A 15,863-nucleotide genomic window follows, 5' to 3' on the forward strand; every position below is an offset into this window, starting at 1 on the left:
GAAGCCACCCGCAAACAGGTTAAGGTACAATTTCCTCCCAATGGGAAATAGAGGGCACTGCTAAAACATAAAAGAACATAAGCCCTGTATAACACGGCCCCGAAGTGTAGGATCCAGAGATCCAACCCACACCACCTCTCCCCAGATTTATTGACATAATGCTACCAAGAACCTCCCCCTCATAATCGATTCTATCTCCTATTATGAAATCGACAGGAAACTGACGCTACTACACAGTGTTTTGCCCCTAATGATCGCTCACCAAGGGGGTAGAAGCTATTCGTGCAGTCACAGAACCTGTGTAACATTCGGAACGATGTTTTCTACAATACATACATATAACTCGAGTAACTGCGAAATATTTTATGAGTTTATCAGCTGTATATAGCTATCGCGAGCTTGGAAAGACAGAGCTCCGTTTCTTAGTAGCTATATTGGCTACTACCGTTCGCTGTAGCTTCTTGAAATGTCCAATTTTGGGTGCTGAAAGGTTGACCTTTAGTAATTTAATTACTTCATACAGTTTAACTCGCTATGATATAAAGAGATATAATACAGTTCTAGATTCCAAACGGAAGATTCTCACAACTCCAATCCTACAGAATTAGCTTCAGGCACAGCAGATTGTATATCCGCTTCTCGCACCTGAGTATTATTACCAGAATCCACTTCTAGATTCCTTCCTATTTGGTATCCGTTGCTTCTTCGCCTTCTGGAGATGTAGCGCTCTTAGGCACTCCTATTTGGCCTTCCATCCCCGAATCCTCTTTCGTACCTTCCTTAACCTCTCCACTGAGATCCTCTAGGCCCATTACAAGCTCCTCTTTCACGAGCTCTTTCAGTACCCCCTCTTTGGCATCCAATTCCTCAATAAGATTATCGCCCATATTTCCTGCAACTATTTTCTCCAAAACGTCTAGATTCACCTCGCCTGTCTCTCCTAGCACCTCTAATTTCCCCCCTGCATCTGCCGCGATACTAGCATCTATTTCCCACCCTTGCGGATGGCCTTCTTGCGATGTTACATATATCGTCGGGTACTCCTCCACTATCCGTCCTCTTAGACAGTCCTTCAGCGCAGCCAAAGGGTTCAGCTGTATCAGTGTAGGCTTGTTGGCGGGTGTTCCAACTTTGCGGAGGTAGAAACGCGTTTTGGCCATTTCCGGCTTTGGCTTTTTGCGGGATTCGGCATTATTTGGATGGAAAAATGCATGGAAGAGTATCGAGGTTTCAGTAATTCTGCAAGAGAGGTCCGTTAATATGAAGAAGCAAAGTAAAGGTGTGGTGGGAGGATCAGGTACCGGTCGTCTAGGATCCTCCTATTCCCCTCATCACAAATAATCCACTCAACTGTCCAGCCCAGCACCCTCTGTTTCTTCGTCCTATCCCATCCGCCTGTCAGCACCCAAACCTTGCAGAAATGGCGACATAGGCGCATACTTGACAACATCTGTCTTATTCTCTCTCGCCCTCTTTAGACCTCTCGGAGCGCTCTTAAACACAACTCCGCTCTTCTCTATAAAAGCTTGTCTATTCTGCAGATTCTGCAGTTTCTGTTTATTCACTTTCTCCTCCTCCTCCGCGCCACCATCAGCGCGCAAAACAGCCTTCTCGACGCCAGTGAGGAAATTGAAGTCCCGGTTCAGCGCAGAGGGGGTCGTAAGAGCGGAACGTTTGAGATATGCGGTCGGATCACGGGTGCCGCTACATTGCTTGAATGTTTTATGGCGCTTTGAACATGTGAGGGAACAGGTGCGCGCGTCGCAGGCAGGGCATCGATATTTGGGCGGCGCGGCGTTGCAGAAGGGACAGAGCTCCGAGAGCAGAGTTGTATCTGTTGTTGGCGTGATTGGAGCCGGAGATGGTTGTGAGGTGGACATCGTATCGTGAAGGATATTTTTTTGAGGTCAAGGGTTGGTAAGAATCGGGTTAAAGTAGGAAGGCCGCTTATTTGCGGCGATATCACTAGTAACATATGTAAAGGGCTAGCGGGAGCTTAATGAGAGAGCTGCGCAACCGCAGAGGCAACAGCTAATCCCCCATTCCTACATCCATTCCACTTCATGTCGTTAACCACTTTAAATCGGCCTTGTATCTGGACATAATCGCCCTCTCTCTGATACTTTACTGCTACATCTCTAATATCTACATTGTGCCCTAGAAAGTAACTCAGTAGTGCCACTGGTCGTGCAAATAAGCTTTACGGCGACAAGCAGCTCCGGGCCCTCTCCATGGATCCACTGTCTAAGACCTTCACAGCATCCTACCAATGCAGAAGAATCACGCCACTGGGATAAAGGTTTTGCTGGAACGGTATGTGTTTATCTAGTAAAAGGAAAGAAAAAGAAAAAGAAAATCCAAAGGTAGTAGTGCATCATGGATGCTGCACTAGAATAGAGGGGGAATTCTCGTACAGCGGGGTGCATTAACAGCATCGCAGGTTGAGCAGAGTCTGAGCAGTGTAGCCTTCAGCACTGTGCTTCATTGCCGTTTTCTGCTGTATCACAAGTCAATGATCACTCCAGCTGGTATTCCGGTGGTGAACGGCTAAGTTCATCCCATCTTGCGTCTTTTCTGCCATCGATGTCGAATTCGATTTTCAGTAGACAATAAAAGAACGGCTGGGCCCTCGGCTTCTCCTCACATTCTTTCCCCACTTTCTTTTCCCTCGTCAAGTCCGTCGCTTCTTTGATCCCGTTTATTCTTCTTTGCACAGCATATACAAATCAACTCTTTCGAGCATTACATAAACATCTCATCCACTCACAACCATGGCCACACGCACGCCCACCACACCTAAACATTCATACAATGACTCGTTTTAAAAAAAAACGTTTGGTCAATTCATGACGTTAACATAAGAGAAAATTCCATGCAGTAATGGATGGATACGATAAGATACCTAGGAGAATAACGGAAAAAAGAAAAGGGAATGACAAGGAAAAACGAGTGGAAAAAAAAGAATAGGAGGGAAAAAAAAACAATCAATACAGCCACCACATAAACTCCAAGGCATCAATCACATCTCACTTTTGCCCAACAAAAAAAATAAACAGAAAAAGAAAGGAAAGAAAAGAAATTTATCGATCCACAGGGAAAACTAAGCAGTCCCAACACCATCCTTGCACTCGCCCGTACTTGTAACGGCGGCCGATGAGTACTTGGCTGCAAAAAGCACACTTGGATCATCCTCGCCAGGCGCGTTATTTTTCTCAACAATCAGGCTCTTGAGCCACCTGTTTTCCATTTCGAGGCGGTTAATACGCTGCTCTAGGAGGGAGCACTTGTCGGTCATCTCCTTCGCAGTACGCTCGAGTGCCTGCTCCCGTTGCTTCTTCTTGACCCGGAACCTTGCTGATGCTGCAGTGTTGCGGCGACGCTTATCTTCGTCAGCCGCAAGTCGGGAGGCTTCCTCCAAGCTATCTGGCTCGCTCGAGGCTTTTCGCTTTGCGGGCCGGGGTGTGGAGGGTGTTGGGGAGGAGGTAGAAGTGTATGGGGTGCCGGCGTTGGAGGCGGCAGAGTGGGGATTGGGCGGGGCGGTCTCAGCGACAGCGGGAGTGGGGATTGACAGGGGAATGGCGGGCTGCATCTGCTGGTGCTGCAATGGTTCCACTCCGCCTCCGGTGGTGAGACCTTGGAAATCAAAGTTGTCAAAATCTGCTAAATTTGTCGGAACTGGCAATCAGCTTTCATGAACAATATTGACTAATAATTTCCCTGGATAAAACATAGCAGAAGGGTATTTCGCCAGTTTCCAATGAATTTCAATATCTATTGGCACTAGGTGCCGCTAGACATGACAAAGGTGGGGTGAAATGACAGCCTTCCGCGGGGTTTCTCGTGCAACGACAACAATAGCAACAACTTGGAACAACCCCATCCTACGAACTTGACATGAACTCTACATACCATAGAAGTCCATATCCACTGTCTTTAGTCCCATATCTCCTCCAACAGCTGTATTCGCTGCAACATCCCGGTTCTCCTTTTTGGGATCAATGTCGAGGTCGTCACTGGGTTGGCCCATGTCAAAGTCAAAGAACTTGGCCTCGGTGTACTGCGCAAGATCATTGGGGTCAAAGTCGTCAAAGCTGTTCTCGTCTCGCCGGACGACATTTAGATAGTCAAAAATATGGCGCCCGCCTGGAGTGTAGCTACTCGACATTGTTCGTCTCCTTTGTGGTCGTCTTCGTTCCAGGTCACTGAACTGTATTGTACTGGACAGGTAGGTAGTTGACGGTTGACTGACGTTGATTTGATCAAAGCTGGGTAGAAAATGGGTGAGCGCTGAGTAATGAATGGTTGGAAGGGGACGTGTGCGCATCCCAATTCTTCCTGGTGCAACATACCTGTAGAGTACGTTCGGCTTAACTTACTGACCGCTGTGCGGAGATAAAAAAAAGACGCGGATGAACTTCGGAGCGGCAGGCAGGCAGACACTAAAGCAGGCAAAGGGGGCAGAGGCAGACAGCCCTAACGGCCCCAACGAATGAACCAACCAACTATGTACCTAATCAGCCAAAATAGTCTTTCTTTTTGCTCTTTTGAGAATTATAGAAGTTCAAGGCAGTGGAATCCTGGAATCCTGGAAATCTAGGAGACGAAAACGACTACTAGGTGATAAGAAGGAGAAACAAAGAAACCCGAACGTTAAACCATGGGGAGTTCCTCTGATTTCTTTGTCTCCCTCTCTCAACACCCTGCGCCCCCACAAAAGACAAAAAAACTGACTGACACAACACTGAACCACGTTCCACGGTAACGCGGAAGCGGGAATAGTCCGAATTGTGATCAAATGGGGAATAGTGTGGGGTACGGCCATTGGATTTGTCAAGTCATACCTAGGCCTGCCCCTCCACACCATCCCTCCCTCGCTCTTTCTTGCCGTCCTGCATAAGAATCTCCACGATGAGATGGATTGATTTCTAGGGTTTGTAAACTCGGCCATCGAGTGGTACCGTCGTACCGAAGTAATCAATCAAATCAATCGGTATTTTGAAAATAGAGTACAGGAACGTAATTTATCCGGTATACCGATTTCATCCGGGTAACAAATGCGGAGGGAAGTAGCAGGAGGTTATGCAGGTACTAAAGAAACTCATGGATTCGGGAGGTTTTCCCGAAAACCACATTATAAATCAACTGGAGGGTCAATGATCGGATTATCGTTCGATGTTCGGCAAATCAGTTGTTGACCAGAAAATGACGCTGGGTGGTGGTACCTATGTGGAGGATAATCGTTACATACCAGGCTTTTGCTGGGTACATGCCTGCTTGTGCGATATCACTACCACCATAACAAGGCTTGTTTGAAATGTGCATTCACATGATGTTGTGATTTTGGGAATCTTTCGGTTCTATCTTTCGCCCATTATTTTAATACCAACAGCTCCCCATTGGTCGGAATGATTCTGCGGCGGAAAATAGACTCTAACGAAGATAGAATACAGTCAGCCTGAAAACTTGTTTCTATGTACATAGCCTCTGGTCTGTGGGATGGAGTGTTAAGCTTAGATACCAGGCCGGCAGTCACCGGGTTGAAATCTTGGTATGAAGATCTCCACGGCCCATAGCGAATCGAAGGGATTCAAGTTATCGGATATGTCTCTAGTGACTGTGGTTGTCTCCTAGCGAACAATCAGCGATAAATATGTAATACTGACATTGGGAAGGACAGAGAAGTTTACACTGAACATACCGAACCGTTTGGAGCCTAAAAATAAGTTCATCATATTGATAGATATGGAAATTTGGATAAACACACTCTTGACGTATTTGACGAAACTATCCTGTGTACAATCCCTATTGTGTACGTAAGCGTAAAATATCCCCCACCCTTGCGAGTGATCACTAATGATTCTCAACAACTCAAAGCTCCTGTCCCGTTGCATCCAGCACCACGTTCAGCTAATTGTTTTTTCATCTGACTGGCCACGGGCCCCTATCCTTATCGACACCAATCCTCTGATCAGTATCAACACAATATCATAGTTGACCTGTCAACAATTACATCTCACCACCCGATCCGCATAGTTCCGTTCTCACGTGTCCCACGCAATTCTGGACTGCAAACCTTTGTTTGCCAGAAATCGAAGCATGATAATTGCAAATAGGGCTTTTTATCTAGGGCTTAACAAGACCACACCTCGCTCGCCTCCTATGATGGGATTCACCGTTCCTTATTTTGAGGATTGGGAAATTCTGTCCCCGCAAAGACAGTTTTTGTAATAACCCCGGTTCTCTCATAAGAAACTACTTACCCCACACCTGAAGAACCACGAGAAATTTCGGGGTTGTACAGTATCAGAATGCAAGCCAATAACCGCATGTTACATACAAGATGTTGGCAATATATGCAGGCCCAGTCCTGTCAGAAAACGCTCCGCGATCACGAGTATCCTTCTTCGGCTGCATAATCTTTGAAACAGTTGATCTTACCACAAAAAGAACTGAAACAGACTCAACTGTGGGGTATGATACCAAAAGAGCCACAAGAGAGCTGGAACCTTTTGTGCTGCAATCGCCGTCACGACATAAGCAAGTCCAGTACACGTCAAAGGCTTTCCTTTCTTGCAGTAAATGTTTTTTCCTGCACATAAAGGCTTCCGGTGTCATAGAAGGGCTGTGCCACCTATCGTTGGAGCTTTGCTTTCACAAATGGTACCCTAGTCAAGGTGATCTATCGGTCACTTGTTCCTTTTGGAAAGCTCGTATAACTCAGCCGGTTGATCACTCAGGGGCCCAAAACAAACCGCCTACTCCCAAGTTTCAACAACACCGCCAGCACTGGCTGATCAGGGCGCTAGAGGCGAGAAAGAGGACTTTCAATGGGCATAATAATTTCATAGAACCATCTTACCTCACACCCCCTTGAGAAGTGATGCCTCTCAGATAGTACTACTACCCTTATAAGCCCATAATTGTCTTCGCTCTATCCAAGCAGTGCAGAAAATGAATTGCCATAAAGACTCATGACTTGTCTTCTATAAACAAGCAAATCGTCAAACGATGATCGTTTCTTGGAAAAGGGTAGAGATTTAGTAGACAGTAAGTTCATCAATACAATTTTAGGCTATACCATTCAACCAGTTTCTATTCATGGTAAAGGTTTATACCGTTATTTCTCGAGTAATCCACTATCTCCGCTTAGTTAAATGTTAATTACGGGCTAGAAAAAGCGTGTAGGTATCTGCACGAGCACGTGAAATTTGATGCTGCCAATTCGCCCAGGTCCGGACTTACCACATACAAATACGGAAATAGTGGATTTCTCGAGATATAACGGTAGTGCATTGGGAAGCTTCTGTCTTATCTCAGATGGCTGTGGTTCGATAATATAATACTCGCATTGTATATTACTGGATTGAAACCGCCATGGTTATTAGCAGCTAGGCATAATTCAGTGACGCGAGTCTCTATTCGGGGAAGGCCGAAGTACCGGTCGATACAGATTTTGTCTCTGGGCTTTTTTTTTTCAGTAGTTGACGTCTAGCACGCGCACCCATTGGTGAATCAATTTCAACCAAAAACCTGCATTGTCCGGTAATATTTACCTGCCCCGAGTATCGTCGCACAACTCGGCTAAAAATGGTTTTCGGTCTGTTGGAACTCTCCTAACTGGGAAGTTGAGACGCTCCCAGCAATGTGGAACGGAGTATATATCAAGGATGTCCGCTTGCTGTACCCGCAAGCAATCTATCTTTAAGTCACAAGAGGCAAGAGCATAAACATTTACCGCCTCACCAGAATATCAAGCTTTACACTACATATTACAAGCAAATATAAACGAAAGTACGGTAAATGACCCAGATGAATAACCGGGGTAACTCAATGCAGGTTCTTTATATGACCGAGTGACATATGATGATTCGTATATGACTAGTTATTTGATTGATTGTCATTACGTACATGCAGCTCGAAGGATATGAGAAGATTCGTAGAAGACTACATGTACATGTAGCCAAGAGATAATCCCCAGGAAATTTTCGAATGAACAATCTGATATAAGGGGGCCATAGCGCTATAGTACGGTGTTCGCGATTCACTATATGACACCAAACTCAACGCTGATATCAATGCTCCACAACGTTAACTTCGCAGAATTATAATAATACTGAAGAAGAAATTCCAAATCAAAGGATTTAGGGATTGGAAAGACAAAACAATAACTCCATTTAGCCCTGTGGCCATTTATTCACTGCCGTGAAATCAAAAACCCTTTGGAAGTGGCAATATAACGCGTACGCCTGATGGAAGTTGAGCCTACAGTGACCAGCGTCATAGGGGTACTCTACACGGTCATCTTGCTATTGATGAAGGGAAATACGAGTTATATAACCGCCCCGACAGCTGCATCTCTCTAAATTGTAAATCCGAAAAATATAGATCGATTACTTGAAAGTTAGTACTATGAGCGATTTAAACGACAAAATATCCCTTTAACCGTAGTTCATCAACCCAAGTCGTATAGCGCATGCATCAAAAAAATGAAGTTGGTTGAGGCCAAGATAAAGGTTCTACACGGGTTGGTCTAAAGTCTCTTTCAGGATGTCGATGAGTAACATCTCACAGTAGTACTAGTGTAGTCCACAATCGTGCTTCTCCACCTCAAAAGGTGTACCCCGAGGTAGTACCCTCTTCGAGGAAGGGAAAGCTTGATACACTATGCATAAACTCCTGCTATATGAAATTACTATGCAGAATTTTCTTGTGCTCCCTCCCACCCGAAATCTGAATATATACCTATATGTAATTGATATTTTTAAATTGGATATTGGACCTAAAAAACGAAACGAGACCTTAATTATGAGCGCTGAGCTCTCTCTAGTGATGGGCACGAGACAAGTTGTCTCGAGACTTTTTGCAAGACGAGACGAGACGAGACCAGGTCCGGAGGTCTCGAGATAAGTCTCGAGACTTTTTTGACCTTTTCCCCTCACCTAAATAAATGCCCTAGCCCTAGCTCAAAAATTGGATGAAGAAAACAAAGAAAACCTTGACCTTTATTTGCATTAATTAGCATATTTTCAGTGCTTTCCCAGCCCTGTAGTCATATGACGAAAAGTCTCGAGACTTTGACGAGACTAAGCCATATTTGTCTCGAGATTTTCATGATCAGTCGCAAGAATTAATACAAGACGAGACGAGACTTGGGGAAGTCTCGTCTCGTCTCGTCTCGTGCCATCACTAGCTCTCTCCAAGGTTCTCATTTAGATATTGACAAATCGTTGCAACTCCCTTTGGTTATGGCCTGTCTGCATGTCCATTTAAATTAACGATAGAGATGCTTCCTGATAACTATGAGGATTAAGAAGTCCATAATAGTATAATCACTAGATGACGTACGCAGTAGGGCTTGGGAGCGGGCAATAGTGTACATATATATGCCAACACTCTTCCCCATACACGGTCCCAGGAGGGAAGATGGAAGGAGAGACAGAGTCAAATTTGTTAAAGCGAAATAGTAACTTTCTTACTTTTCTTTTCTTTTTCATTTTATTTTGTAAGTGGTAGTGGATGTAAGGTAGTTCTGGGGTAGTTCGATATCGTCATAGACTATGGTCTGCATACGATTAATGAATTAAACAAAAAAAAAAAAAAAAAAAACACTCTTCCCCCATAGTAAGATTCCGAGTGATAACGTATGACGAATACAAAGTTCCGTTTCTTTTTTTAGTGAAGTAACGATAATTATAACTTGGGGTTATTTTTTTTGGGAACAGATATTTCTTAATCTATCAATACTAACTTTCCTATCATGGAAGAATTAATTTATATCCCTTTGGGGGTTAACAGCGCCCTAACTTTGGCAGACTTACAGTCGATCATAGACGTAACATAAACATTCACTATGTTAACTGTGTTTCGGCATGTAGATTATGTACTTCCTTAATGGGTGTTTTGCCACAAATACATGTAGTCACAGGAAGCCACAGGTTCTGAATACAGATGAAGGGATAAACCCTAACCCTAGCTCTGGCCTTGATTATTACATGTAATTGAATGGAGTCTAACGATGAGCTAATGGAGGGAGAGGAGAGGGGGACTAAATAATGAACAAGTGTTAAGCTACGATTGTAGGACCAGAGCTCTGATCGATATCACACCTAACCCACGAGGGGAGCCCAATAAGCCCCGAGAAAAAATGTGAAAATAAATCCGCAAAAGTCATACTGGGGTATATATTTTTCACGGCGGTTAATCCCGATATATCTACTATAATATAAAAGAATGTCAGGTAAAACTTTCGTGAAACCCTAACCCTACACCTGGCGCCCTCACCATTGAATGGAATGCAGCAGGTATCAATCGCATGGCTAAAAAAACGATAATATGTGGTAGTCTCGGAGCTGATGGGAAGGTCTGCTGGCGTAGAGTAAGGGCCCGGGTACCTGTACTCGGCGTGGGCTATAAGAGATCAATCACGGGTGCTAGAAGGAATTTAAATTTAGTGATGGGGGTGAGCCTGAGACTTCTCAGGAAACCAGTGAGACTTTTGGTCTCGAGAATTGAGAGAAAAGTCTCGAGACATCTCGAGACAGCGTGAATTAGCATAAGCGAGGTAATACTAGTATATTTAAGGAAATAAGTGGGTCATTCTGATGGGAACACTCTCATAAAATCGTCTGTTATAATCCAATAAATTGTCAGAAAAGGAAGAGAATCCAGCAGAATGTTGACCTCAAGTATCAACCCTTTTCATATAAATTTTCATAGTATCTACAACTAGACCTGCCTGTTGTTCTTTCCACTCGAGTTTTTATAGCAGCGTATATTCGGTACCAGACTGGATTAATGTGGTTGCAACGTTCTCATGAACCCATGAGAACGGGCTCATTATTGCTGAGAATTACCAGACTTGGCGAGTCCGGTCTCGAGCAGTCTCACCCCCGTCACTATTTAAATTCTAGAATACACACATACAAGGCCTTTGGAACGGGACAAATACATGTATAAGTGACCTGGGGGCTCCCCTAGTTGTATATATAACACAGCTACACTCCCACCCCCGGGATTGAGCCTATGACCTATAAATGATCATGGGGAGTCAACCCACTCGGTGTTCCTCCATGACGAGGCGTTTACTCCTCGACCACGCTCGCCCACACAATTTCAGTGGCTCGGAAATAATACTTAAGGGGCTGAGGATAAGGGTAAAGCAAGCTAGCTTATAGGTGATAGGACATCTAACCCTGTCATGACAATCTACATCATGGCCTACCAGCCTCTTGTTATTTGATAAGATAACAGGATCTGTTGATCAAGCCATACTCTTAACGCTAACTTTGGGGGTCAGGAGTATGATGATAGAATATGGCTCGAGACACCTTGGGGCGTGGGTGTGTCAACTTCGGAAAATGGATTTTTCGTATTGGAGACCTTATTATTTGTAAAGTTGGCACACTCGTACCCTAATATGTCCCAGCTATAAGGGGCGATACGCGCCGGTGTGGCTTGCTTGCTCAATACCGTCTTGCTTAATTAGCGCCGAATTAATAATATCCAAGAGCATTCAAGATACACGCTCGACATGATTGTTGCAACTTGTGCCGGTTATGGTTATACGAGTTAGACGTCTATAGTTTTTGTATCTACGGGCTTCTGTTACATATCCCTAAACGTGGTAGTGTACCTAGGATACGGTTGTAAGTTTCTGTTCTGGTTATTTACTAATCATAGATTATCACTCGAATGCGAACGTACTCTGAGTCACACAAAACATGTCATCATGAAGCTCGAACTTGATGTCTTGAGCCTTAAGCGTCAAGAGGGAAAGAACATTTTTTTTATGCCTCATGGCCCTTAAAGTTGTAACTAAATGATGCTAGCGCTCACCGGGAAAGCTCCCGCTTGATGATCCTCACATGCACTACGAGTCACCAACAGCTCCCAAACCAACAAGTCCAGACCAACTCTGGCTATTCCATAAGTCTGCACTCCCGCGGATGGAAAGACAAAGTCTAATACCCCCCAGAGCTCCTAGTACGACGGTACGGATACTCTGTCTGTAACATGTACTTTATGCAATTAATACAAAAACCTTGTAGACATAAAATACTCTAAGGCATCCCCGGCTCCGAAGATCCGATAAACCCCCATTCCCAACTTGGGTTGTACATACTTAATTGTACGGTTATACTGCTTAGTTAATCTGTCCGCCAGTCAACGATTAGTATCGAGTAGAGCAGAAAACCCCAGAAGCGACAGAGCTTACCATCGCACTCATGCACTGCATCATGTACAATGCATTCTTTCCCCTGGACCCAGCCAGGAAGTACAATACCAGCTCAGTCAACAGGCACCTACTTCCTTGCAAGCAACAGCTTACCCACTCCCCGGTCCATAGGGGTTAAGCACTTACCCTTACTATTGCTACGTACAACAGGACAGGGCTGTCGGTGCCCACCAGTCCATTTCAATTCGGAGAAATAGCAGCAACGAACCGGTAAGTACGGAGCCCCTCGGTGAGACATGTTAAAGTCGCACCGACCGATGGCGGGGTAGGTAGAGCCCAGATCGCCGAGCCATGAAACGGTGGAACCTATTGGGCTGCAGCCTCGTATTTACTTTTCCGGGATGTTTTCAGTCTTTGAATGGACGACACGACGAAGTTTGATGAGTGGAGTGAACTACTGCCCAGTAATAAGGCAAATGCGACGGATGAATAGCCATGGATTTGCCTGGGGCCCATGGTCCGGTTATGACTAAAGAAAACACAAACAATCGTGAGTGTCGATAGATCGGGGAGACGGGTCCAGAGAGCGTCATATTAGTGCTCGCGTGCCTTTTTGTTTGTAATAGATTGATTGATAAGGATAGAGCTGAGAACCAAGTTCGTTCTGAAGTGAAAATATTTCACCAGTACCAAAGGCGACGGAAAATACCATGCAGCCCACGCCTCGCCAACAAAACCCAATGAAGCTGAAAACTCATTCTCCTCTAATCATCCCTATCATATCAAGAAAGATCGTACTCATCGTTTGCTAACAGGATTATGTTTACAATTTGTTACCGTGTTGAAGGTCTTTATATTTCTTCTCACTACTCACACAAACTCAACACTAGTGAAACATGTTTTCCATCCGCCCACACACCTGGTTCCCATTTTCCACCAAGTTGAATCGAACGCCCGAAAATGCATAGAACCATGTTTATGGATTCCGCCCCGAAAATGTATAAGAAAACCAAAGCCCAAGTTTGTTGAAACGGTAGGCAGCAAAGAAGTGTCAGATAAATGAGCACTTTTGATAGGTTATACACCTAAATAGCCAAAACAAAAATATAAACCCAAACAAATGAAACCACTCCCAACTTTTTCTCCCCAGTCATATATATACTGGGTTTCTTTCTAATGGGTAGTGTTAAATAACCCAAGAAACCCTTGGAAAATGTGAAAATCGCAAGCTTCTAATAAAGCACTCTGGTCATTATTTTGGCTGTGGAAGAGGTTAGCTATGCATCCGAAGTAACTCTATTATAGTCCTAGATATAAGGCACTTACAGCTCAAGCTCTCCAAGTTCTCGTACAAGCTCTTGATGTCACCAGCGTTGACGTCACTGATATCAGCCATCAAGTACGCAACATCACCGCGACTGTCCGACATTTGTTTATCCACGTTGTGATCTCCGAGAATTGAATTGACCTGTCGCAAAACACCGGGCCTGTTGCTGTGGATGAAGATAACACGAACATGGTTCTCCTCAGCCAGGGTGAGCCCACGCAAGCTGACTTCGGGCATGTTTACAGCTCCTGAAGAACGTTATTTTAGTAAAGCATATAAAATGAAAGGTAGGACCGCGTGCTTACCAATTGTGCTTCCATCATTGATGTAGCGGACCAATGCCTCACCAACCTCAACACCAATTGCACTCTGGGCCTCCTCGGTTGAACCACCGATGTGGGGAGAAAGAATAAGGTTCTTGAGTGATCTCAAGTCGTCACCCCAAGTGTTAAGGGTTGAGTTAAAGTAGTCTCCGTTTGCTGCTGGCTCTGAAGGGTAGACATCAAGAGCGGCACCAGCGAGGTGTCCAGAACGCATAGCCTCACTACACGAATTCTTAGTAAATTATTACACAAATATCCTAGTGAAGGGCTTACATCAAAGCGGGAATGTCAACAACACTACCACGGCTGGCATTGATCAGGTAGCTTCCATTCTTCATGTATGATAGCTGTTCGGCGCCGATCAAGTTCTTGGTTTCCGGAAGCTCCGGGACATGGAGGGTGACAAAATCGGCTTGGTTGAGAAGGTCCTTAAGAGTAGGGACTTGCTTGGCTGATCCGAGAGCCATGAGAGGGACAACGTCGTAGTAGATAACCTTCATTCCCATAGCCTCGCTCAAAACTGAGAGCTGAGATCCAATATGGCCGTACCCGATTATACCTTTGTCAAGTCAGTTTCGCGCACATATTGGTATTAACTGTGCAAGAATTATTAAGGTATAACGTACCGAGAGTTTTTCCACGAATCTCCCAGCACTTGTTGCTGACCTTGTTCCATGTACCCTTGTGCATCTCATTAGAGCGGTCTCCGAGCTGTCTAGCCAAAACAATGATTTCGGCGATGACGAGCTCGGCGACACTTCTAGAGTTACTAAAGGGAGAGTTGAAAACAGTAACTCCATGCTTTGCAGCAAACTCGAGATCGACCTGGTTGGTCCCGATGCAGAAGCATCCAATGACAAGAAGGTTCTTTGCCTCACGCAAGACCTTCTCCGAGAGCTTGGTTTTTGAGCGAATACCAATTACGTGAACATCACTACGACAGAAGGTTAGCGACAGGGTCTATGTTTTTCCGGTTATCGATAAGGGTTGCGGGGTGACACAAAAAGTGACCAGGGTCATGACGGAATCCAAGGACAAAGCAGAAAAAAAATTTATGAGGTGGGGGGAGAGAACAATAACTAACCGGATCTTCTCAATGAGCTCGTCCTCAGGCAACGAAGCCTTGTGGAACTCGACCTGGTAGCCTTGAGACTCAAGAATCTCCCTAGCAGCAACGTTGACGTTCTCGAGGAGGAGGATCTTGATGTCTTGGGTGTTGAAAGGTTTCAATTGCTTTGCCGAGGGACGAGAGGTCATACGGGACATGTAAGATCCAGAGGGAGAGTGAAAAGTTGAATTTGGGGATGCTGAGAGACTCAGAGCGTTGGAAAGGGTGTAGTGTAGGCCATTGACCTCAATTTCACGAGCGTCAGACATCTTTGTGTTTGATTCGTTTCTTTCGGTACTGCTAAAGGAACGGATAGGTATGTTCTTCTGGTTGATGTGTTGTGGTTGAAGATCGAAGGCTTTCAGTTGACTGTGGTCGTTTTCTTCTGGAGGAGTGGGAGGAAGTTGTCTAATGACTGAAGAGTCATGCTTGGAGCCGTTGCCGCTTGAAAACCCTGTCGCAGGGGGACTACTATGCTTTTCTTTTACGTCGACAGAACGAAACCCCTGGAACAATGACCTGATTCTGCCCGACATTGATATTGGTGCCGGCGGTTTGGCTTCTTTTCTGGCTGATTTGTCTTCTTCTTTAATATTCACTGAAGACAGGTATGTACTAATCTTATAGATATGATATGATATAGAAAGTAGGTGACTCGAAATATTATGAGGACTCGAGACAGGAATTGGCCTTCTTTATATCTACTTTGAAAAAACATCTAAGAAAAGGTATCCGGGAACACCTATGTATTAGCATTGAAATATCGGATGGATCAAGCTCGCTCGATTGAAAAAGTTAACTTCCAGGCACAGGTGGTGGGTGATGCTGTGGGACAGGGTCTGTATGTAGGTGCATGCTTCCCCCACGAAAGAACGAAAGAAGAAAAAAGTACCTTACGGCTGCGTGCTACCGGATCCCGAAGCGGCCGAG

General features: G+C 44.9%; 3 protein-coding genes across 3 annotated transcripts; all 3 read right to left on the bottom strand.

Annotated features, from left to right (window-relative positions):
* Window positions 1-683: 683 nt before the first annotated feature.
* H6S33_000142 (uncharacterized protein) lies at window positions 684-1,880 on the bottom strand (the record flags this gene model as incomplete). Its single annotated transcript, XM_044831487.1, has 3 exons — window positions 684-1,239; window positions 1,302-1,382; window positions 1,441-1,880. The coding sequence occupies 3 exons, from the start codon at window positions 1,878-1,880 to the stop codon at window positions 684-686; spliced, it is 1,077 nt and encodes a 358-aa protein (XP_044699701.1).
* Window positions 1,881-3,100: 1,220 nt separating this feature from the next.
* H6S33_000143 (uncharacterized protein) lies at window positions 3,101-4,165 on the bottom strand (the record flags this gene model as incomplete). The annotated part of the gene is made up of 2 exons (XM_044831488.1): window positions 3,101-3,660; window positions 3,910-4,165. 2 exons carry the CDS (start codon window positions 4,163-4,165, stop codon window positions 3,101-3,103), a joined length of 816 nt encoding a protein of 271 aa, XP_044699702.1.
* Window positions 4,166-13,407: 9,242 nt separating this feature from the next.
* On the bottom strand, window positions 13,408-15,469 carry H6S33_000144 (uncharacterized protein; the record flags this gene model as incomplete). The annotated part of the gene is made up of 6 exons (XM_044831489.1): window positions 13,408-13,436; window positions 13,502-13,750; window positions 13,808-14,046; window positions 14,099-14,384; window positions 14,452-14,759; window positions 14,910-15,469. 6 exons carry the CDS (start codon window positions 15,467-15,469, stop codon window positions 13,408-13,410), a joined length of 1,671 nt encoding a protein of 556 aa, XP_044699703.1.
* Between the last annotated feature and the right edge of the window lie 394 nt (window positions 15,470-15,863).

This window comes from Morchella sextelata (assembly GCF_020137385.1).
Source record: "Morchella sextelata strain SCLS chromosome Unknown scls_1, whole genome shotgun sequence".
NCBI lineage: Eukaryota > Fungi > Ascomycota > Pezizomycetes > Pezizales > Morchellaceae > Morchella > Morchella sextelata.